Source organism: Hippoglossus hippoglossus, chromosome 7 (assembly GCF_009819705.1).
Source record: "Hippoglossus hippoglossus isolate fHipHip1 chromosome 7, fHipHip1.pri, whole genome shotgun sequence".
NCBI classification, from domain to species: Eukaryota; Metazoa; Chordata; class Actinopteri; order Pleuronectiformes; family Pleuronectidae; genus Hippoglossus; species Hippoglossus hippoglossus.
In genome coordinates, this window is record NC_047157.1 from 27,015,759 (window position 1) to 27,038,769 (window position 23,011).

The 23,011-nt window shown below is 43.7% G+C and overlaps 2 protein-coding genes across 6 annotated transcripts; both read right to left on the reverse strand.

Moving 5' to 3' along the window:
- Window positions 1–635: 635 nt before the first annotated feature.
- On the reverse strand, window positions 636–22,682 carry hm13 (histocompatibility (minor) 13). 5 transcript variants are annotated; one of them, XM_034591650.1, is made up of 15 exons: window positions 22,134–22,682; window positions 20,459–20,494; window positions 18,444–18,542; window positions 18,280–18,362; window positions 18,065–18,153; window positions 17,854–17,939; window positions 17,443–17,568; window positions 17,284–17,341; window positions 17,022–17,142; window positions 16,820–16,922; window positions 16,641–16,726; window positions 15,268–15,478; window positions 14,103–15,091; window positions 13,440–13,916; window positions 636–647 (listed from the first exon to the last, which is right to left on the reverse strand). In XM_034591650.1, the coding sequence occupies exons 1-12, from the start codon at window positions 22,359–22,361 to the stop codon at window positions 15,319–15,321; spliced, it is 1,275 nt and encodes a 424-aa protein (XP_034447541.1). In that variant the 5' UTR covers window positions 22,362–22,682; the 3' UTR covers window positions 636–647; window positions 13,440–13,916; window positions 14,103–15,091; window positions 15,268–15,318. The 5 variants fall into 5 exon arrangements, with proteins under 5 accessions (XP_034447541.1, XP_034447544.1, XP_034447540.1 ...); XM_034591649.1 differs by lacking the exon at window positions 636–647 and having other exon boundaries at window positions 13,341–13,916; XM_034591651.1 differs by lacking the exons at window positions 636–647; window positions 20,459–20,494 and having other exon boundaries at window positions 13,341–13,916; window positions 22,134–22,669.
- mrgbp (MRG/MORF4L binding protein) lies at window positions 5,172–10,443 on the reverse strand. The gene is made up of 5 exons (XM_034591664.1): window positions 10,206–10,443; window positions 8,044–8,165; window positions 7,850–7,931; window positions 7,343–7,417; window positions 5,172–7,245 (listed from the first exon to the last, which is right to left on the reverse strand). The coding sequence occupies exons 1-5, from the start codon at window positions 10,345–10,347 to the stop codon at window positions 7,031–7,033; spliced, it is 636 nt and encodes a 211-aa protein (XP_034447555.1). The 5' UTR covers window positions 10,348–10,443; the 3' UTR covers window positions 5,172–7,030.
- Window positions 22,683–23,011: the final 329 nt, after the last annotated feature.

Below are 23,011 nucleotides of genomic sequence, written 5' to 3' on the forward strand. Positions count from 1 at the left end.
AGGACAGAGACACAGTCAATAACCGACCGGAGACGTCTCAGAAATGAACTCATCAAGAGTTTAGAGTCAAACTGGAGCAGATTGAAACCTCAACTTCTAAAGCTGCTCTGCTCATTAGCATCTCCGCTTACACACACACACACACACACACACACACACACACACACTGCATGTATACACACATACACACCATCAGCTGGTTGACTCATTACTGTGTTAACTACCATCCAGAAGACACACAAACACACACACACACACACAAGATTGTCTTTGTAAACATCACACGCTACACAACAGGAGGCCTGGAACCCCAAGTATGTGTGTGTGTGTGTGTGTGTGTGTGTGTGTGTGTGTGTGTGTGTGTGTGTGTGTGTGTGTGTGTCTGAGGTTTGATTAAAAAGCTCTTTTGTGGCTTTGAGATGCTAATCTTTCTATTATCAGCAGGATAAAAGAGAGTTTAGCTGCTTAAAGACAAACAAATGACTTCTGGCAGACACACACCATACATGGCTAATGAGCACTGTGTGTGTGTGTGTGTGTGTGTGTGTGTGTGTGTGTGTGTGTGTGCGTGTACTCCCCCTTTTGGACAAACATGACAGAGAAGCGTCTGAATCCGTCTCAGGCTTCACAGCTACATCATGAAATCACTTCTCATGTCAGCTTATGCACGTGCGAGGCCAACTGTGATGTCATCTGTGGACTGAGAGGCCGGACCAGGTTCGATCCAAAACCTTCAGGAAGATGGATTCTTTTTATTGAGCAAAGCTAAAAGGTGAATTGGTCATGCACATGGTAAATGGACGTGGTTGTGTTCTCATCTCAGGTCACGTTCACACCTTCAGACTCTTCAGTTCAGTGTGAACCTGAACATCAGGTGTGAAAGGTTCCTCAGAGCAGAAGAGGAGTTCTGGGTCTGGATCAAACTGGACCAGGTTCTGTTGGTTTGCAGTGAAAACACTTTGTTAGATAGTTTGGACTTTTGGACCAATCACAGGAAGTAGAGACAGAATCAAACCTGTGCCTGTCTAATTCCACAGATGCTCCTTCTCTCTCTAAGCAGAACTCAAGGTCAGGTTCTAGATAAAGGACCAACAGGACATTGTAGTGTCTCCACTCAGAGACGTTCATATCTAACTCAGAGGCTCCAGACAGAGACACCAACTCTTTTGTGTATTTCACCAGTGACCAGACATGAGGACACAATGTGATTCAGTTATGCATACTTTAGACTGAACTGTCCAATAGGAGGCCAACACCTCCATGTAACATAGAGAGTGACAGCAATTCTAGCCTTTCATGGATGTGCTGTTGGAATGGGTGACGCAGGGTGAGGGAGACATACTGGGAGATACTGGGATGCTGTGGGAGACATCTTCAGACTTGGTGGAGGCAGTTACTCATGTTACACTGTTGTAATAGCGTTTGTATGTTGTTTCACCTTCTGGTCTCCTCGATGCATCAAGTCTACATTAAAACCTTCTGCAAACTCTCAGAGAGGAAACGTCACAGTCACACAGGTCAGGAGCCGGGGATCGAACCACCAGCCTCCAGGTTTAGCGGACGACCTGCTACACCCTCTGAACCACAGCCCCCGAGGAATGTGCACACGATCCCCTGAAGAATCAGGTGAAGAGACGATGGAAGCAAAATGAAAGAAGAAGAGAATAAGATCTCTCTCTCTGTCTCTGCACCACATGTGCGGCGTGGGAGTTTCTCTGCTTCCTGTCTTCACACCACTCACACTCACACACACACACACACTCACACACACACACACACACACACACACACACAGTACATAACACAGTAGTTGAGATTCTTTTGGTACGAAACCAACAGAATGTGATTTTCTCACTGCGTGTCTTCGAGATGAGAGCAGTTCGTGACCTCTAGCGTCGCCTCGCTTCAGAATTTAAATCTGAAAGTCGTTCTTCTGTGTGGTGCCCCCTAGTGGAATACACCAGTAACATGTCAGTACACAGCAAGTATGTGAACATTCACGCTCACGTTGTATCTGCTCGTCGCCACCAAACAAATCTACGGCCTGGGACGATAATAAACTTTTGGTTCTGCTGGTTTTTCCCGATGCTCAGCGATCGCAGGTCACCGTCCTGCACACTGACTGTAAACTGCAGCTGCTGGAATGTGACGTCCTGAGTGAGTCCGTTAACGTCCCCGCGGAGACGTATGCAGAGAATTATTTATGACTTTCCACGTTATATCACACTCAGGTTCTCCTCCTCTTTTCATCTCTCCTGCCTTCACTTTCTTCTTCACTCTCGTTTTTCTCCCCCTTCAGTTTCAGTTCAATTCCCATCTGTCACTGTCTCTCCCTCTTATCTCGCTCGTCTCTGATTGGTTGAGAGGATGCACGTCCACTTCAAAGACTACATCAGCATCTCTTTCCTGCAGGAGAGGAGGATGAGATGGTGAAAGGGTAGAAGGTAAGAGGAGGAGGAGAAGGAGGAGGAGGAGGAGAGAGGGGGAGAGAGGGGGAGGTTCCTTTTCTGAGTTTATTTTAATACCATCAGGTGAAATCAGGTCAGTTAATAACTTCTTTCTACAAACAGAAATATTCAAAACTGTGAAATATACAAGTGTTTCACCCTTTGATCTAAATGCTCCTCCAGTGTGTACGTTGGTATTTTTTACTTCCTATGATGTCGAATCCTGGAGAATCTTCATATTTCTAAAATCTGTACAACCTCAGCTAAAAGGTTCTTTAAGTCAATAAACATCAATAAACGATAAAACTACTGGAACGGTTAAAAATGAAAGAATATGTTTTTCATCCACAAAACATTAATAAGTTATTTGAACTATGAAAATTATTTCAGTTTCTGAGAAATGAACAGTTTTCTCTGCTCGTCTCTCGCCGCTGTCGGGCCGACTGTTATCGACACGGGGTTCATTACACGTGAGGAAACGTACGACATCAAAAGAATGAATGTTCAAACTATTCAGGATCATGAAAACAATGATCTCACATCAAAGGACTGACGACCTCTGGATAAAAACATCCTTTGTTCTTTGTGGATAGAAACGATGTTCGTGTTCATTAACAGGAAGTGAGACCAGGTCACATGATCACTGGAGACGCCAGGTGTGAACTGACGAACACGTGTGATTGGATCATCTGGGACAGACGTTAATACCAGGTGTGAACAGGGTCAACGAGACACACACACACACACACACACACAGACACACTCTAAGAAGTGTGTGTTTAATAGTTGACCAGCGGGACCAGCAGGACCAGTGTGTGTGTATGTGTGTGAATACGCCTACTTAAGTCTTTACATAATCCTGTATGAATAAACATGAGATGATTTATGAATAAACATGGTGAGGCAGCGCTGTGAAAACACACACACACACACGCACACACACACACACTGTGTTTGCTGGGAACTCTCACAGCTCATGAATATTGATGCAGCATCAGTCCTGTCGCTCGTTCTCACACTCCCTCGCTCTGTTTTCCTCTCAGTCGGACTGACAGCTCTCTCAGGCTCGATTGACACTCGTCCTGCTAATCTTCTCCTTCTTCACTCTTTTCTTTCCTCTTCTCTTTTTTCCCTCCACCAGGGAACAATGCTCCTGTCCTCCTTCCTCCTTCTCTCCTAATCCTCAGGCCATTCCGCCTTCTTTCCTTTTCCACATCCTCCTCTCCTTGCTTCCTGTCTCCTCTCCTTGTTCCTCTAAGTGATGTTTTCCATCAAACTCATTTGACTCCTCACTTCTCTGACCTTTGACCTTTCTGATGTCGTCTGTTAACTGTGTCTGAGATGAGGTAACGTGCACAGGTGAACGTGCACACACACATTTATCCTGATAATTACTGATACTGAGTTTTTATCTTGATATCATTTGTATCGCTGAGCCTTAATTTAAACTCGTCTCGCTCTGAAGGAGAAGAACGACCTCAGCTGCCATGGTTACAACTCCTCCTCTCAACAGGGTTCATCGCCTCGTGTTCGTACTCTGTCCTGAACGCAGGTGAGGTCACAGCTGAGCAGGGATCAGATCTTTAGGATGAGGACAGATGTCAGGTTAATGTTAACCCAACTGGACCCTAACATGTGATGCAGAACCACAGCTGCTGATTGGACACAGAGTTTAGAGATTCAAACGTTTATGGCTCATTGAAATAATTCAGGCTCTGTCACACACACACACACACACACACACACACACACACACACACACACACAGTTTAACTGTCACTCCATCGCATTCACCTGACCTTTACATGGACTGTGTAGATGCAGTACCTCTTTTCACCACACGGAGCAATACCATTGACCTGGATCGGTAACAGAAGAGGGCGCTGTTTCCCCCTTTTTCTAGATAGATGGATAAATGGATAAATACTTGATCTTTAAGTTAAATGTGAAAACTGAGAGACATGATCTTATAAATAAATACAAGTTGAAATAAACACTTGAATGTAACGTTTATGTTTTTAAAGTAAGATGATTGATTAAAAAGATGAATTCATTGATCTCTTCGTTGTTTCACAGGATTTCTCAGCTCAATAAACAGAAACACTGAATGAAAGAGTCTGACCTGAAATGTATATACACATTTATCTATGAAATTATATATTCATATTTATATGTATTTAACTCTTTCATCCGATATTTCTAACCATCAAATGTTTATTAGAAACTTAATATAATTTAGATAAATTAATAAATGATTTTAGGACGAGAAGCTGAGCTGTCAGCAGATGGACAGCGCCACCCTGTGGCTGCAGAGACGTCCTGCAGCTTCACCCGTAACAACCCTAAAAGTCCTTACTCCCTATATCAATATAATATAATTATTTTTAATCGTTGATTAATCCATTTCTTTATTGATTAGTTGATTAATTTTAATAGTTACACATTTTGTACAAATCATTGAAAAAAATCTGTGAAAAACCATATTTTTTATTATATATATATACATATTTTATCATGTGTATGTATATATATATGCATGTAATCATATTTTGTGTTTACACGTATGTATTTATATTTTCTGTGATTATATATTTATTTGATTTACAGCAGGAGAAAAAGTACAATTTAAAATATTTCCCTAAGAAACGAAATTACTCGATTACAAGTACATTAAGAGTACTTTACCACGAGTGCTTTAGTTACTGAATAATGAAATGAGTCATAACTGATCTGAGTTCAGCTTTAATGACACAAACAGACTCATGTATGAGCTCATCATCCATCAATAAATAACATGTCGTTTAAAAAAAAGAGACCTTCAGCTTTTTAAAGAATATTGATCAGAGAGTCTTCTGCTCACTGACGCTGTTTATATCCGTCAACACTTGAATTCATCTGCACAGAAGAGACTCGTCTCTGGTGTCTGACACAACGTGCATCAGACTGAACAGTCACACATCTTCATGACGTGAAGCTTCAGAGGTTCAACATGTTTGTATGAAGCTGCTGTGATCTTCTCCACCGACGCTCGGATTCCACCAGAAAATCTCAACAGATTCAAAGATGCTTTTAACACAGGAGGCGACAGGACACGTCTCCGCCCTCAGCTTTGTCTGCAGGTACAGCAACAACTTCACAGACCGACAAAACCCAGGGAAAGAAACAGCAACTCTTCACTGAGACTAATCACAACCATTTATCTATGAGGGTTTGATACGATGACTGACGGACGAGCGTCACTCAACGGTTTTCTAGAACGACCAAGATGGCTGCTGTCGATATGGAGGTGTGTTACGAGAGTATCAAACAAACTGGAAGATACATTTTCTATCGCTAAACGCTACATCAGGCGTGTCGTTGCTCTGATTGCGCGTATGTCTGTTGTACGTCTGTCGTACGTCTGTCGTACGTCTGTCCATATGCGTTCAGGTCTGTGACCGATGATCACGTGAACAAGTCTGTTGACGCCATTCACGCACGTCTCGTCTCCAGGCGACTTCAGCATCTCTGGAGATGTGTGTAAATAAAGATGGACGACGTGACAGCGCTATAAAAGTGAAGCCAAATCCCCTTAAACACCCCCTGGTGGCTGGCAGCAGTGTAGGTCATTAACCCTGCCTTCACCATGTTAGCAGACGGGACACGGACCAAAAAAATAAAAAGTCAACGTTAAATACATTTTTGCCAAAGATGGCAGCGTTCGTTTCTGAGATATTTTGGCTTCATTTCTGGACAGTGAGAGGAAGTGGAGATGTGTCGTCCATCTTTATTTTCAGTCGATGACGTGGCGTCTGACAGAAGCTTCAGGATACATCAGTACTAAGATAACAGCAGAACTGCACACTGGGTAACGTAGGCACGAGGTTCTGACCCGAGAAGAAAGTGTGAAATAAAAAACACGTTGTGACGTCGCTAGGAGGCTGAAGCTCATCGCGGAGAATCAAAGGTTTCATCAACCTTCAGATCGACGTCACAACCTTCACATGACGTAAACCCCGACCACACACGGACAAATTAAAATGTTTCAGAGCGCGACAGACGTTTATATTCAACCTAAAATGTTTGAATTATCAGCAATTTAATTATTGTGTGAAATTTAAACCACGTCGAGACGACTCTGACGTTTGCTTACTCTGTTTTTGACGATTTACGTTCTTTGTATTTCATCAGCTGACGACGTCCATTCAGTTAATGCTTCGAGTGAATCGAATGGAAACTAAAAAACAAAACTGACTTTAAAACAACTCTTCTTCTCTAAAACAACAATATAATAAAAACACAAATAAAAAAATCAAGAGCTGCGACGTCCACACGTGTCACTTCCTCCCACTCTGATCACATGATGGAAAACTGTGAAGGGCGATGAATCAGCCAATCAGAGGCCACGGAGCGAGAACAGGCGTTCATGGTTGTTTTTTCTCTGCGTGACGACGTCACTAATGTCGGCGGCACGGCGACCGGACCGCAGATGGTCACGTGACACAAAGCTCACAGGTTTGACGCCACCTTCTTCGTCTTCACTTGTTCATTTTTCATCCTTCACCCCTCCCCCCTTGTCCTGTCTCTCTCTCTCCGTCCGTCCCTCAGGTGCGTCTCCTCTTTACTCCTCCCGGACTCGCAGGGTTGGAAGACGACAGCAGTTTCTCAGCCGCACGGCTCCTCTTCCTCTTCTCCGCCTCCTTCGCTCCTCCTCCTCCACCTCCCCCTCCTTCGCTCCCTCCTTTCTCCTTGTCTCGCTCTCTCTCCTTGTCCCGGCTGCTGCTCGTTCGCTCGGACATCTTCACCGACGAGTTACTGCCTGAAGACGGGGGGAGACAAACGAGACAGATTCAGATTCAACACTTGAAACTGAACGTTGTGACCGATGCTGTGTTTAGTTCCAAACAGTTCGGTACCTTCTTCATGTGTCGCTGGAGGTTCTCTCTCCATCCTGAACTCATCTCTGCTCTCCTCCTCGGAGCCCAGCTTCCCTACACACACACACACACACACAAACACACACACACACACACACACACACAAACACACAAACGAACCGTTAACAGTGATAAAGTAAACGTGAACAGTAATAAAGACGGTTCAGTTTCGAGTATAAAAAGTGACTTGTTTGTAGAAGAGTTCGAGGACGACTCACTAATGACGAGGAATAACTCTGAAGTATCAACACAGGACAAGAGAACACAACAATACAAACACACAACTTTACTATATAATATAATAATTAGAGAACACAACATTACACACTGAAAATACTTCATTTAAACCGACACTAAACATTTTCTTTTTATTCATGTGGGATAATAATTCAACTTCATTTATTGACGATGTTGTTGCTCGTGTTCATCGTGATGTCACTACATGACCCGAGTGTTAATGATGTCAGACATGACATCACGTCTCACCTTCTTTCACTTCCTGGATGATGTCATCAGGCAGAGAGAAACTCTTCTCCGTGTTTGGAAATGGTAAAATCTCTGACTCGTGCTGCAACGTGACACAGACACACACAGACACACACAGACACACACACACAGGGTCAGATAAAGTCCTCAGAACGCTAAGCGCAGACACATGGTGTGTGTGAGTGTGTCCTCACCAGAGCCTGCATGTCGTACATGGTCCCCAGATGGTCCCAGATGACAGAGGAGGAGACCTGGCGTCCGATGTTCTGACTGAACTTGTCTCGGATGCAGATCATGTGGAAGTGACGGTTCACACCTGAACGCAGAGTTTCAAACAGACTGTAAACCACTTTCTCCTCAATCCGTTTACATCAGTTGTTTCTGTCTCCTCAGTTCATCACCACAAACACAAGGTAACGATTTATTCAGTTCAGATTCTCATCCGTCACATCAGGAGGCGTCTGATTGGCTCCCGATTCATCCTGCAGGACGACCACGAGGACAAATCACAGACGGTGTATAAAGTCTCCACTTCCTCTTGAAGCTAAAATATCTCCGATACAGGCGCCACCATCTCACGGTTTTGACGTCATGTGCAGTAGTGCAGCCGCAGTATCGAGTTCCCGCCCACACACCAGACCGGCCAATCGGGGGTCAGTCTCAGCTGTCAATCATGACGTCTCAGACAGTTTTTATATCATCCAATAACTAATTAAAACAAACACTTGAACAAGCTGTGAATAAAGATGGACGACATGACGGCTCCCAAAAGTGAAGCCAAATCACCTTGATCAAACCCTGCCTCCTCCATGTTAGCAGATGGGCCATGGACCAAATTAAAAAAGAATTAAAAGTGGACGTTAGATAAATGTTAAATTTGAGGTCGTTCTTATCTCACTGATGTTTGTTCAAGTTTTCATGTTTCTGATCAGTTTAGTTTTAATTAGTTATTTGATGATAATAAATGGGGCTGAGACGTCATGATTGACAGCTGAGACTGACTCCACATGACGTCATTGGCACAAGATGGCAGCGTTCGAATCCCCACATATTTTGGCATCATTTTTGTCCAGAGGGAGGAAGTCGGGATCCTGTAGATCCATCACTGTGGTTTTCCAGTGATCTGATTGGTTGCTGACAGATGTTTACTTCTTATCTCAACCTTAAAAAGGTCCAGTGTGTAAGATTTAGGTGAAGGGATCAATTGGCAGAAATTGAATATGAAATAATCCTAGTTATGTTTAATTAGTGTGTTTTATCTAAATTATACAAATAGTTGTTTTCTTTACCCCAGACTGGGGCCTTTATATTTACATACTTTATATTTACATCGGGAGCGGGTCCTCTCTACGGAGGCAGCCATGTTTTTTTTTACAGTAGCCCAGACTGGACAAACTAAACCTTTTGAGTTTCTATGACAACTGAAGGCTGCCACAGGTTCTCTGTCATGTTGGAAGGGGATGGGGGGGGGGGGTGTTCAGCTGCAACATGACACTTCACCACTAGATGTCACTACATCCTACACACTGAACCTTTAACAGTAATCAGTTCAGCATTGGTTACTATGGAGATCTAGCTGGAGAACCAGTGACCAGCGTCATGGAGCTGAAGTTCAACCTGAAGTGATAAACAGAGAATCACTCGATGAGGAAACTCTTTCAGTCACTGAGCGGATGTTAAGTAACTTTTATTGTTCATTTATCGAAGGTCTTTCAACTTGTATCTGCTGGTTCAGTGGATTCTCCATTAAAGACAAGAACAGCTGGTACGTCCTCGTCCTGGTCTGATCCCAGATCCGTCACAGAGACTCTGCACCTCGGAGGACATTCTCCCGTCAGGACACTGACACTTTAAAGGGTTTCTACACGATAACAACCTGTCTCTATATATTATGTGGTTCTTGTCTGTTTATTTGACCTCCTCCGTCTTTATCGTGACGTCCTCCACTGACCTGTGTCTGTTGACCTGTGTCTGTTGACCTGTATCATGCTGTGACTGTGAACAGAGTAAACTGTAAATCAGTTGTTCTCCCTGGGATCAACAAAGTTCTGAATCCGAAGTGAAACTGGTTTAAAGACTCAGGTCCCAACACATCCTGAACTTATATGAAACGAGCAGTTTCAACGGCTCCTGACTTCAGAGGATTAAAGCTGAACACGTCACAGTTTGTTTTCAAGTTGTGTTTCAGGCTGGTTCTGGTTACCGTTACTAACCGGCTCTAACCGGCTCGAAGCAGTGGAACTACCCGTGACTCCGCAGTGTCCCCCGGGGCCCCTCGGGAGCCTGTCCCCGGTCCTCGGGCTGTGGAGCCCCGCAGCTCCAGCAGCTAACATGCTAACATGCTAACAGCTCTTACCCACGGGCTTGTGTCCGATCATCGCGTGGAACAGACAGACCTCCACCTCGTGGCTCCACACCACCGAGTCCTCCCCGGGGACCAGCGCCGAGTCCGGGGGCTTCTCATCGGTCTGATTCAGCGTCACGTCCGCCTCCCCCATCTTCAGCGCGGAGGAACCACACGGAGCAGAGACGAGTTCGATACCAGAACCTTTGTTCCGCCTGACCCACCGCCGGAAGTACGGCTGCGTTTCCGGTTAGTGGGTATTTTTCGGAATAAAAGTCTAATGCAGTGAAATATCCCCAAACAATTAATTACACCAGAAAACTACTCAATAAAAACAAGTTCATAACAATCATAATAATAATTATAATTATAATAACAATAATGTTAAGAATGATAAGAATGATGATAATAATAATAATAATAATAAGAAGAAGAAGAATTAAATATACACACAACTCATTTATTCTTCTACTCTCTTCTTGTTCTTGTTCTTCTTGTTCACATCCTTCTTATTCGTATTCTTATTAATATTAATAATAAAATATATATATACACACACATAATTTCTTATTTTTATTCTTATCATTAATATTAATGATAATACAAATAATAGAAAAAAATATCCACAACTAATTTCTTCTTCTTCTTCTTCTTCTTCTTCTTATTAGTAATAGTAGTAATAATAATAATACATTTTGGGCGTAATTACTGATAAGAAAACTTCTGGTAATTTATTACAAAATAAAAGCACTGACTTCCGGGATCGAACTCACTTTGCACCCAAACAACAACAAATATTTGAGTAAAAAACAAACAAAGAATCAACAAATATTTATTTATTTATCTGCCTCGAACTATTACATAATTAATTATACTTATATATGATAGATTATTATACAATATTTGAGGCTTTTTGAGGAAATTACCTTGAATCTTGAACAAAGACAAATTGTAATCAGTAAAGTGATGTTTAATCTGCAAACTCACAACATCACAACTTTATTTTCCAAACACAAGCAAATACATAGTGTGAATATAAAAAGACCAGACAGACCATGAGCTGGATTATGTTTGGATCCAACCAGACTCCATTTGAAATCCGTTCTGTTCGCCTCGGTCTTTCCTCCTCTTCATCGTGGACATGAAGAGAAACGGTGGTTCTATTTAAATGTGGAGTTCCTCAGGGATCAGTTCTAGCTCCTCTGTAATTCTCTAAGATTTCATTTTAGACATGGAATTTAAGTGCCCATCTAAAAACCATAAATGTTGAACTGTCAATAGAACGATATAAAATGTGGAATGTCTCAAACATAGTTGTGCTCCTTCTCTAAAGTCACTATTTTAAAACTAATCATGTAGGTTAAAAAAAATATCCCCAAAGAAAAACTTGATCAAGAACGAGACGGAGTCAGAGTTCTGCTTCTATATGGTGATCAAAACACCCAAAAAGTTTATTGCAAATAAAATAGATACAGTCGGGGCCATAAAACGACCTCCTGCACAAATACAACCAGAGAGAAAGAAACATTTCAGGTACATTATATTCAACATGAAGAGATACTGAACGTCACTGAGCTGAACATGTGAAGGACTCTTTCGTTTTGTCTTTTTTTTTTTACATGAAAATACAAAACTCTTAATAAAGCGTCAACATCAATTACATGAAGAATCTTAATGTGAAGCTAATTACATCCAAACGTTTGTCAAGCAACTAAAAACCTTAAGATCTGCACTGTTAAAGAATCTGTAAGATGTCAAAGCGAGGACGCTCGTCTCCAGGACGTCTCGTGATGGTTTCTGTGACACGACGTACGAAAGAAGACTCGACACCCAACAGACGATTGAACCAACTGATTAACGGTTTAGATTCTGTGATGAAATCGTTATAAGGAAAGTGTCAGATTTCAAGTTACCAATTTCCCTTTTTGAATTTCAAACTTTTATTTTGAATTTCTGACGTTTCCCTAAAAATAAATATAAATCATCTTAAAGATACAGACTTTAATGGGCCACTCCATTTTCTTTACACAAAGATCATTTTACTGGTCATCGTCATTCCAACTCTGTGAAAACAGTGGCAGTCTATAAAGATGCATTCTGGGAAATGTAGTTTCTGGTGCTTGAGTTGAACTGAGACAAAAAACGGGATATTTCTGCTTCTGTTCCTTTAATGTTGATCATTGTTGTTTGAATGTGACTTTTGAGATTCACAGAGTTTTATAGTGTTGCAGTAAACGGCTGGAGTCGTCCTTTAATAAGAAAGTTCTGACTTTTAGCTGTAACTTCTGAAATTTTTCTACAAATTCAGACTTTTTTCATCAGAGTCTGGACGTGTGACATTAGGTGTGAAGCCCAGCTCAATGTCGACAGAAGCAGTAAATCTGTTGAGTAGAATCAGTACGTTTTAAGAGACCCAAGGTTTTTAATAAGTGTATGAACAGTCAGAAGGAGTTGCTTTAAGTTTTAGTTACGTTTGTCTCAAAACTATAAAATATTTGAATGCAAAACGGCAGATAAACACGACGCTGCTGTTTGGTTCTGTGAATCAGATCTTATGTTAAACTCTTTTGGGACTTTTTTTTTCTTCTGTATTCCAGAGCCTGGTCTTTCAGTTTGAAAACAGGAGTCATTGATTTCACGTTCCACTTTTTTTATGTTTTCATTCAAAAACCCTGCTCTTGCACTCAAACAGCTGCTGCTTGTGCTCAAACTGTGCGTCTGCACTCAGATTTCCTGCTTCAGCTCTTCTCATGGTGCTAATGTGCACATCAAGCGTCTGATCACGGATTTCTCCTTTGCTCTTGGATTATTTTGTGCAACAATTCTGTCAAATATCCTTAAACCAATAGAATGGCAGGTGCAGAGATACAAGCAGGGGCTGTTTGAGTGTGAGCGCGGGGTTTTGGGTGAAAGCTTCACAACACCTGAATGTGAAATCATAAGTTCCTGCTCTCAAACTTAAAGACTCACTCTTCAATACAGAGGAAAAACCTTGACTTCATACCTCCTTAATTTCAGGGTTGAAACTGACAATTATCTGAAGACAAATCGTTCAGTCAATGTAACAGGTTTTGTCCGATGAAGGAACCAAAACAAAAAGGAAGTCAGCTTGAAATAATATAAAGACAGAAAAACTGATGAGCGTCACAGTGAAGAAGCTTTAAAACGGAATGTTTGGAGGAAAAATTACGTTTCAAATTTATTCATGAGAAAATGAGCATAAATGCTAATGTTGCTCGTTCAAACCCAGATCGTCTGCTGACGAGGCTCCTCCCCCTCAGGCTCCTCCATAAATGAGGAGGTTCAGTCTGACTCCTCCTCCTCGCCTCTCAGGCCAGAACTTTAAGAGTGAAAAACCCCGGCTCATGTTTGTTTGGTTATTTAATCAGACGACATGTAAATACTCACCTGTCGTCTGATTAAATAACTAGAACTAAAAGAGGAGTCGATCTGCAGGAAACAGATGTTGAGTCTGAAACATTCACATCTGGTTTATTACTCACAATCTGATTTGTGTTTTAGACACAAACACTTTAAAATTAATCTTTAATTAGTTTCCATTCAGTCTTCTCTGTGTTTGAAATGAAAATGGACACATTGATCCATGAGACTCCAAAAACTTTGCAAGAGGATTTTATCTGAAATTAACTGAAACCTTCGTCTGCTCACAAGGTGAAAAACGTTAACTAAAAAGAATAAATGGGATTTTACTGTCGAGTCTCTCTGCATTTTTAAAGTCTCAACCTTCTATGTAAAGAGCCTTGAGACAAAGTATAATATTATTTGGTGCTATGCAAGTAAACAACGAGAATCTTTAAATCAAAGACCACAACAGCACCACCTGTTGGAGTGGAATCAGGTCTTTAGATTCCTAACAGGACGAACACGCTGACGATTGAGAGTCGACACGTGTGATTAACTGACGATAAGAAATTCACAACAGAATCATATTTTAAATGGAGCTGGATAAAAAAAAATTGACTTTTATCATCGTTTCTTCACATTCATGTCAACGTCCCGTCAACCACCACAGATAAATCTGAATAAACCGGGCTCCACCTCTGACCCGCTGTCACTCAGACCATGTGACCTGCAGCTGCTGCAGCAAACAACCAAACGACACGGTTTTAATCTGAAGCAGCACAGCTCTGATCCAGAGGTTTATTTCCCGGTGAAGCAGCTGATTCACACCAACACTCAGACATGAGCGTTTTTACAATTAAAACGTAACTGTCTTCATCTTAAAATCCTGGCCTTTAACACGAAACAATAAAACTGAGAAAAACTAAACAGAAAACACGGCGATGAGAAAGCAGAAGGCAGAGTGAAGAGCAGCCGAGGAAAAACACACCAGGAAACAAGAAAAGAAAGAAGCGCTCGTTTCACCCTGTGATTCTCTTTCTTCTTTTCAGGCTGTGAAAAGACGAAAACAAGCGCTCGCTCAGTCTCTGTCTGAGGCGACAGACTGCGACACACAGGACGATCAGATGTGACGACGCCGCGGGTTTCCTGTGTGAGAGCAGCTGAGAGGAAACATGAGGAAACATGGCAGGCAACGAGTCTCTACTGTTGTAACGTAACAACCTTTTAATTACAGACACCGCCAGCATTAGCACGACAGCAGCCGTTACCATGGAGACCAGCGGCCGCGCCCATGGGTTTTCAAAGACAAAACACGTTGGCGACATGAGCTCCATCTCCCCCGGCAACGGACAGGAAGCTGGAGAAGCGGAGGGGAGGGGCTTCAGTGAAATGTGGCGGCAGCAGGCTGGATGACGGTGGGCGGGGGTGGGGCAGGCAGCGGTGGATGTTATTGGTCCTTCTTCTCTGACTCTGGCGAGTCGCCATTAGCCACCGCCGCCGCCTCCTCCTCCTCCTCGGGTGGCGTCTCCTCGTACCTGGAGGAAGAGAAGGGTGGGGGGGGTGTCAGTGTGATGACCTCATCGATCGGGAAAGATTTGACCCCGCCCACTGAGAAAATACTTTCTCACAAATGAACTGATGTAATAACGTCAGACCAACAGACGGAGGGATGAACGCGTGACGTTACTTTTCTACTTATCGGGCTCTTTACCTGCCCAGGTGAGACTGGAGGGGAGAGTTAAGAGAGGAGTGGGCGGGGCTTCTACATGGAGTCGGGCTGTGACCGGCGGTGGCGGGGGGAGGAGCCTGTCGCCATAGAGATGGCATCCATGGAGCTAGCCAGGCTGGCGGGCGAGCCGCTGACAGTTGGGAAGGAAGTGAGTCTGGGAGAGCCGGGGAGAACGTCCTCTGACGACTCATAGCTAACCACGAGGAGGAGACGAGGGGGAGGACAGAATGAACGGGTGAGGAGAGAAATTTTAAAAGAGAAAGAAAGGTGAAGAAGGAGGAGAGGGAAAGACAAGAGAAAGAAAATGTGTCAAGTTTTATCTTAAGTTAAAAACTACGACAGTTCCTCTGATGAAGAGGGTGAGAAACGTGAAGGACGGAGAAAAAGGGAGAGAGAAGGAGGTGAAGGAGCAAGAAAAAGAAGAGGGGGGAAGAGAAGGAGAAGAGGAGGTGCAAGCGATGGAGGAGAAGGACGTCACAGAGGATGAAGAGATGAGACGAGCTCCCAAAACATCTGATGCAAAGTTTTCCACCTCTAGTTTAAGACACAAACAAAAAGCCGCCATTTTTCATTGGACAGATAATTAACTGGTGAAATCGTATCGGCTGTAAACTTTAGGTCCTTCTCCTTTTCTTTGCGTTTCCTGAATATTAGATACGTAAACGGACGATTCCTTCTATTCCAACTCTGCGTTCATTTCATCCATATTCGCGCACGTCTTCTGAAACTGAGCAGTTCCATCAGATTTCATGGTTTCGTTTGTTGGACCATCTCCGTTCGCAGCTTCTTTCTTAAGGCGTTCAGTTTGTCAACCTGCTCCCCCGTCACCATGTTTGATGCTGTCAGAGCTCGGCGCCGCCCTCGTGGCCACATAAAGGACGCACGACAGTGAGGGCAGTGACGGTTACATCATTTCAGACTGACGCATCTTTTTGCACCTTAAAAAAAACTCTTTACTGATGTTTGAGGAATCTGAGCAAACGATTCGGCCTCATTTTGTTATTTTTATGTTTCTGAAAATTTGACTCTTTGAACAACAAAACCTGTCGGAAGGGTTAAAAAAATTGGTATTTTCTTAAAAGAAAATCATCAAAAAGACATGATTGTATCAGAGAAACTGTAAAAACGTATTAACGTAAAAAGGATTCGTTCGATTTTAAACTTTCCTACGCTCCTTGGATCAATCATGAAACATTCACTTGTCAGGGAAAAATCTGAGCTTTAAATCTTAAAAATAATTTTATTCTCCTCAAATTATTTAAAAATAGATCTTGAGCAGATGAATAAAACCAAACAAATGACATTAACGGGACATTACACTCCAAACAGCACTGACGGTCGCCATGGTTACTCACCTGAACATCTCCGTGAGCTCTCCTTTGACCAGAGCTACGACGACGGGAAAGCCGACGCAGGCGGGGACCAGGTAGAGCAGAGCGGGCTGCGGACACAGGTGAGCAGGGGAAAGACGTGTGAGACAGGTGTTCATGGAGGGGGGGGGGTCGTGGATTCTGATTGGCTGCAGAGATCATACCTGTGCGTGTTTAAAGGTGTGCATGACGAAGATGGTGAGGCCCAGTCCAAAGATGTAGGCCAGGAAGCTGGAGTAGAAATACGTCCTGCTGTTCTTCTTCAGGCTGCAGTTTGAATAAAACTTTATTAAACTATACAGCGAAGGAAAGACGGACCCAGATGTTACCTTAACCTCGAAAAGAAGGGGCGGGGCAGCGCGTTACCTGACGTCGAAGCGCAGCAGCAGAGCGATGAAGATACCAGGGATGACGATGTCACCCAGACCCAGCATGGCGAAGTTACTGGCACCGAGACCTTTCTCCAGCAGATCCTGAGGAAACACCACTGGGGGGGGGGAGAGAGAAACAGCATCATCACCAAATGTCAGAATCAGAAAAACTGAATTGATCCGTGCAGGGAAATCGTTTTGTTCGTCAACGCGGCGTCAGAACGAGGAGATGAAACACCTCAGTCTCACATACTCACGTTTGATTGGTGCTTCAAAGGACTTGGCGACCGTTACCATGACGTTGGTCCCGAACACCTGGAGAGAAGTAACTGTTAGACTCAAATAAAACTGTATTTTCATTGGACCTTGTGACTCACGTGGAGTTGTTATTGATCAGTTCATATAGATCAACTCACCCAGAACACATCGTAGACAAACAGGCCCCAGAGCAGGATGCAGCCGGTGCTGACGTTGTTCAGGTGGAGCAGCTCCACGCCGTTCAGGGCGAAGGCCAGGCCGAAGAGGTTATTGGCTATCCAGTGCTGTGATGTCACAAAACAGAGGTTATTGGACACTGAGAGCTGTGATGTCACAGTATATGGCTATGACATCATGGACCCCAGACTAGAGTCTTTTAGTATCAACCGATATTAAAACTGTTATTTTACAGAACAAAGCGGAATAGACAACATCTTACGATTCATTGTCATTAAAATATATATCAAATATCAGTATCAGAATTTTTACTGGTTTCAGTCCGATTCTAGTTGAGACCATTTCTCTGTGATTGGACAGTGTGATTCAACCTTTGACCTCTGAGACGTTACCTTCTTGAGCACGTACCAGACTCCGACCACGCTGCTGATGACCAGACACACCAGGTTCTTGGTGTCAAACTCATAGTTGACAATTTCTGCAGAAAGATAAAGTGAGAAACGTGAGTCAGATTTAAATACAATATTAATTTAACCAATTTAACATGATATTTATCTCAGGTTGAAGTTGTTCCTGTAGTAAACGCATGACGTGAGGTCTCACCCTCTTTGGACTCTCCGGAGCCCTGAGTGAAGAGCAGCTGAAACTGTTTGTTTGGTATCGATGTTGGAAAGATCCTGGTCATCAGCGGACTGAAGGACACAAACACAGGAAGTTCAAATCTTCAGTAAAGAAGTCAACACAAGCTACTGGGCTCGTTTTTCAAAAAGTCTAATATTTCACAACGCACGTGTGTGTAACTGTGTGTGTCCCTTCACCTCATAGTGTGAGACAGAGCCAGGACGCCCAGCGCGAAGAAGTAGATGGACAGCAGCATGTTGATGTACTCTTGAGAAAACACCTGCGTTGAGACACGAGATGAATAAAGTGAATCAAGCCAGACATAAGGCCCCTGCAGGCGGGCTGGGGAAACCCCAATTACCTTGAAAAAGAGGTAGAGGCCAAACAAGGTGCAGCTGGCGATGATGGGAAACCGCGCCGCATCACGACTGGTGATGGTTTCTGGCATGTCTGCTGCATTCTGGGAGAAAAGAAAAAACAGGAGATAAATGCAGTGAGAAAATTAAAAAAACTGTTTCGTTGAAAAAAAAAAAAAAAAAAGATCAAACTTTCAGCAGCTTCAAGTTTTTAGTGAGTAAATTATTCTTTACAAGTATCTGTGATAAATAAAGTAAAACTACTAGTTGTGTTTATGAGTTTCAGCAGCTTCACTGAGGGAATTTAAAGACTTCAGTGTTTTTTGAGCTGTAAACTAAATATGACTCATGGAACACATTAATGTTGGTTTCACTATCACATTATAAAGAAAATATAATACTATATTTATGTGTTGAACATGGCTCATAGCGCCACCTACTGTTTCTCACTTGATCCACATCAGAAATTTTAAAATCCTCCCAAATCCACACAACTATTCATCACTGGTGGTGTCATATATTCACAGATCTTCGTCCCGAAGCTAACCTGGTGAATATGAGACATCTGTCCAACAGGACAAGACAAAGTGTTAACTCTGGGCTCGATTAACAGAGGCTGAGTTGACTCCACGGACGATGACGCAATGTATCTAATCCACGTTTATCAACCTGCCCTGAAGAGACGGTGGTGAAGGTAGAGACGTGATGGTGTGAGGATGTGTACAGACTGGGATGAAATGTCCCAGTGATGAGGTTTGGAAATCTTAAGGTGGTGGATGTTTATTATGGAGAAGCCACAGAGAAACTAGCAGAGGGGGATTAAACTGACGAAATAAACTCAAGACAGAGTGAAGAGACGACACCTACAACTGGACCGTCCTTACAAAGACACAAAAAGCTGTCTCAGTCTGGAGCTTGTGTGTGTGTGACAACACAAAACGCCTGAGTCAGTTGTTTCTGACATTTTCTGGAACATGTCCTGCAGCCACCTCGTGAAAAGGTGTCGTGTTGATGACGTTTCCAACACGTCACTACCCAGGCTCCGCCCCTCGCCTGAATGTTCCCCACATGTTCCTGTTGTTGTGAACGAGTCAGACCCGACAACCTGCTGCTGCTGCTTCACAAACACCAACTACACAACATGTCCACACACTAATTTGCAGACGTTTTCCGAAGTTCTTTTCTGAAAACAGTTAAATACAGACATATAGCTACTGAAGCACATTGACAGACGTCCCTCAGAGTCACTTCCATCTAATTTCTCCTCCGTCCACTCCCCGGGGACAGAAACTGGGACAGGACAGAGGGAGGGAGAGGAGAGGAGAGAAAGGGATGAGACAACATGAAGGGAGACGAGGAGACGAGGAGACGAGGAGATGAGGAGATGAGAGGAGGATCCCTGTGGTGAGTGACGGTGACTCAAAGTGAGTTGACTTGTAAAACTGAATCAAAGACACTACAACAAACAGCTCCTCCAGTTAGTGGGCGAACAAGTGGCCCGGGACAGATTTGCGTTCACACCGATAAAAGAATGTGGAGCCGAGGCCGTGATCGGATCCCTATCTGATCTGAGGGCGTTCACACCTGAACTTAGTCTTAGTCTGCGTGAGATCGGATCACAGAAACCACACCAGGTGTAAACAGGAACACGATGGGATATTCTATTAGCAACTCATGTTAACTTCATAATCTAAATACGGTCTTATTGTGAATAAGGTCATTAGTCGTTATATCTGTTGACGTAGTCATTGACCATCTTAAACATTAAATATATCAGCATCAGAAATGTTTTACTCCCTAATATCAGTATCCACATCTGCCGGACTCCAACATGAACATTCGAACCTGACTCATCTAAACCTTGACCGTGTCGCCATGTCCACTGACGGCGTGTCCTTGAGCAAAGCAGGTTAGTACATAATCCCCATGACCACAGCCCCGTGTTATGATGTGTTAGTGCTGTAAACACACTGTGTGCAGCAGGTGTGTACTTGTTGCTCTCGGAGGATCTCATACTCACTCTGAACCCAGAATCGTTATCATTGTCACCGAGCTCCTACGAACACAGCAACAGACAGACAGGATGGATGGACAGACAGATGAGCACAGACAGGGAGAGAGAGGGAGGATCAGATCTGTAAGAAAGAGGACGATCGGGAGCAGAAGCAAAAAAAACAAAAACAATCCAAATGATCGTGGCTGAATCATCGTGAGCTCTGAGACAAACAGTTAATATTATTAATATGTTAGATGAAGGAGCGAAAGAAGCAGGAAGACGTGCAGCGGAGGAGCGGGATTCAAACCCACGACATCACAGCTAACACCACACCTGACTCTGTTCTAAATGATTTAAATCAACTTTGCTTTCGTTGTTACACTTTGTCCCCGCAGGCCACCGTACTCGCACTGTGACTCGCACCTGGAACACGTCTCGTCTCCAGACGCGACTTTAACCTGATCACGTTCACACCTGACATCTGATCGAACGTCACATAAAGAGACAGAAGAAGAGTGTAGCCAAAGTGTCTCTTTCACCCCCTGGTGGCCGGCCACGGTATATGTACTAAACACCACCTTAGCAGATGGAACCAAACTAAAAAAGTCTAATTCAAAGAAATGGTTCTCAAGATGGCTTCTGTCAGTTCAGGTAGTTTTTACTACAAAGATGTTTGATCAAGTGTTTCTGATCAGTTTGGTTTTAATGACTTATTTGATGATGCAAAAACGGGCTGAGACGTCATGATTGACAGCTGAGACTGACTCGTCCGTCTTCACACAGTCACTGATCATCGTTATATATCATCTTTATATACAGACTATTATCTTCACATGGTACGAACATGAAGTCCACATGTCGTCTCACATCAACCTGAGTTCAGATCGTCATTTGCTTCTTTCTCCGTCTTCTCAGTTTCATCTGAACAGTTTGTTCCTGAGTCACTGAGCAGCGGCTGCAGGATGTGGGAGGTTTTTATTTTAACTGTAAAAGAGAACAACTGCGCATGTCTGCACCATCACCCCCCCCCCCCCTTAAAAAACACTCAGTGCAAATAACCTGGATGTTGTACACGTGTCTCTCAGGTACACACACCTGACGCGAGTGTGTCCAGCTGCTGTCAATCATCCTGTCAACAACGTCAATAAACTTGACTAACACTTAATATTATTATTACTTTGATTCCAGCTGTGTGTGTTTGTGTGGTTTGTGTGTTTTGTGTATGTGTGTGTGCGTGTGTGTAGTGAGTGTAGTGAGTGTAGTGAGTGTGCGCGGTGGGGGGTGTGTGGCCTGACAGGAGAGTGTTTGCTGAGAGAGACAGCAAACAAACATCTGGAGCACAGCTGTGACCGGGACAGTGAAAACACCGGAGAACACCACGAGCCGTGAACGCATCACACCACACAGATGTTACCGGTGGAGACTGTCCGGAACTCGTTAGATTGTTAGCATCACCGTTAAATGAAAACCTGTCGTTTCCGGTTCCTTCCTGAAGATGAGCTCTTCAGTAACTCTAAGATTTGAGATGTTTCGTTTGATAGAAGTCTGTGTTTTTATCCGTGTTCCGCGTCTGCGTCGTTAATCTAACATTTCGCTGAGCAAACCGTTAGCTAGCTGTTAGCTGAGCTAGCTCCCCGGCGCCGGGCTGCGGTGACACCGGGAGCCCGCGGCGTGCTGTGCGGGGGCAGCCGGTTGTTACCTTGGACTTGGAGCAGCTGACGGAGCGCAGGGCTCCGAAGAAGATGGGCAGCAGCGCCATGAGCACCAGGCTGCCGTACGCCAGCGCCGTGCCCTCCGGGCTGGCCACGAACTTCGCCGTCGCGTTGAGCGCCTCGGTCCCGTTGGAGTCGGTGGAGTTCAGGGCCTCCAGCACCGCGGCGGCCGCGGCCTCCGGGGCCGAGGCCGGGGCTGTTTGTGCCTCAGACATGGCGGTTGAGAGACGGGATGGAGCTGAGCTGGAGGCGGAGGGGCGGCTGGCGGCTGAGGTCTGCGGGCTCCTGCTTCATCTGAGGCCGCTGCTGCTGCTGCGGCTGCTCGGTCCGGGGTAAGGCCACGTTTCCTTACGCACAGAGGCGGCAGCACACAGGACGGCTCACTCCGCTGCAGATTCACAGGACCAGGAACAACACCGAGGGATCGTTTCACACATTACACAAGAGAATCAGAAAAATATAAAAGTGTTGTGTCTTTGCAACCACGTCAATACATGTATTATTCTTATGCTCTGTGTTTGACTGTTATTAGTGATACTGGATCAATAAGGCATCTGTCTGTCTGTCTATCTACAGTTTGCTTATTGATATCATTTGAATGTATATTATAATTTGTGTTTACGTCATCACTTTCAGTTTGTGTTTTAAAGATTCACAACCTGAACAAAAACCAGATGAATTAATATTATAATCAATATATATCATAACATAATGAATATATTTCAGTTCAATGTCTCTTTTCACTAGAGCTAATTCATTTTCATGATTCATTGATCTTTCTTCTGTTAAAAAACAGAAACTCACTGAATGTTCAGTCTGATTAAAAGTTTCACAAACTCTCACATGTGAGAACCTGTAACACAAT

What these genes read in the sequence shown, in the direction of transcription:
- mrgbp (XM_034591664.1), bottom strand. Translation starts at nt 10,347, where the DNA reads ATGGGGGAGGCGGACGTGACGCTGAATCAGACCGATGAGAAGCCCCCG. An exon ending in CATCCAGGAAGTGAAAGAAG is followed by an intron (nt 7,418 to 7,849) that starts GTGAGACGTGAT and finishes GTGTGTGTGTAG; the next exon opens with GGAAGCTGGGCTCCGAGGAG. An exon ending in TCCAGCGACACATGAAGAAG is followed by an intron (nt 7,246 to 7,342) that starts GTACCGAACTGT and finishes CCCCGTCTTCAG; the next exon opens with GCAGTAACTCGTCGGTGAAG.
- hm13 (XM_034591650.1), bottom strand. Translation starts at nt 22,361, where the DNA reads ATGTCTGAGGCACAAACAGCCCCGGCCTCGGCCCCGGAGGCCGCGGCC. An exon ending in CTTTGAAGCACCAATCAAAC is followed by an intron (nt 17,143 to 17,283) that starts GTGAGTATGTGA and finishes CCCCCCCCCCAG; the next exon opens with TGGTGTTTCCTCAGGATCTG. An exon ending in ACACCTTTAAACACGCACAG is followed by an intron (nt 16,727 to 16,819) that starts GTATGATCTCTG and finishes CTGTGTCCGCAG; the next exon opens with CCCGCTCTGCTCTACCTGGT.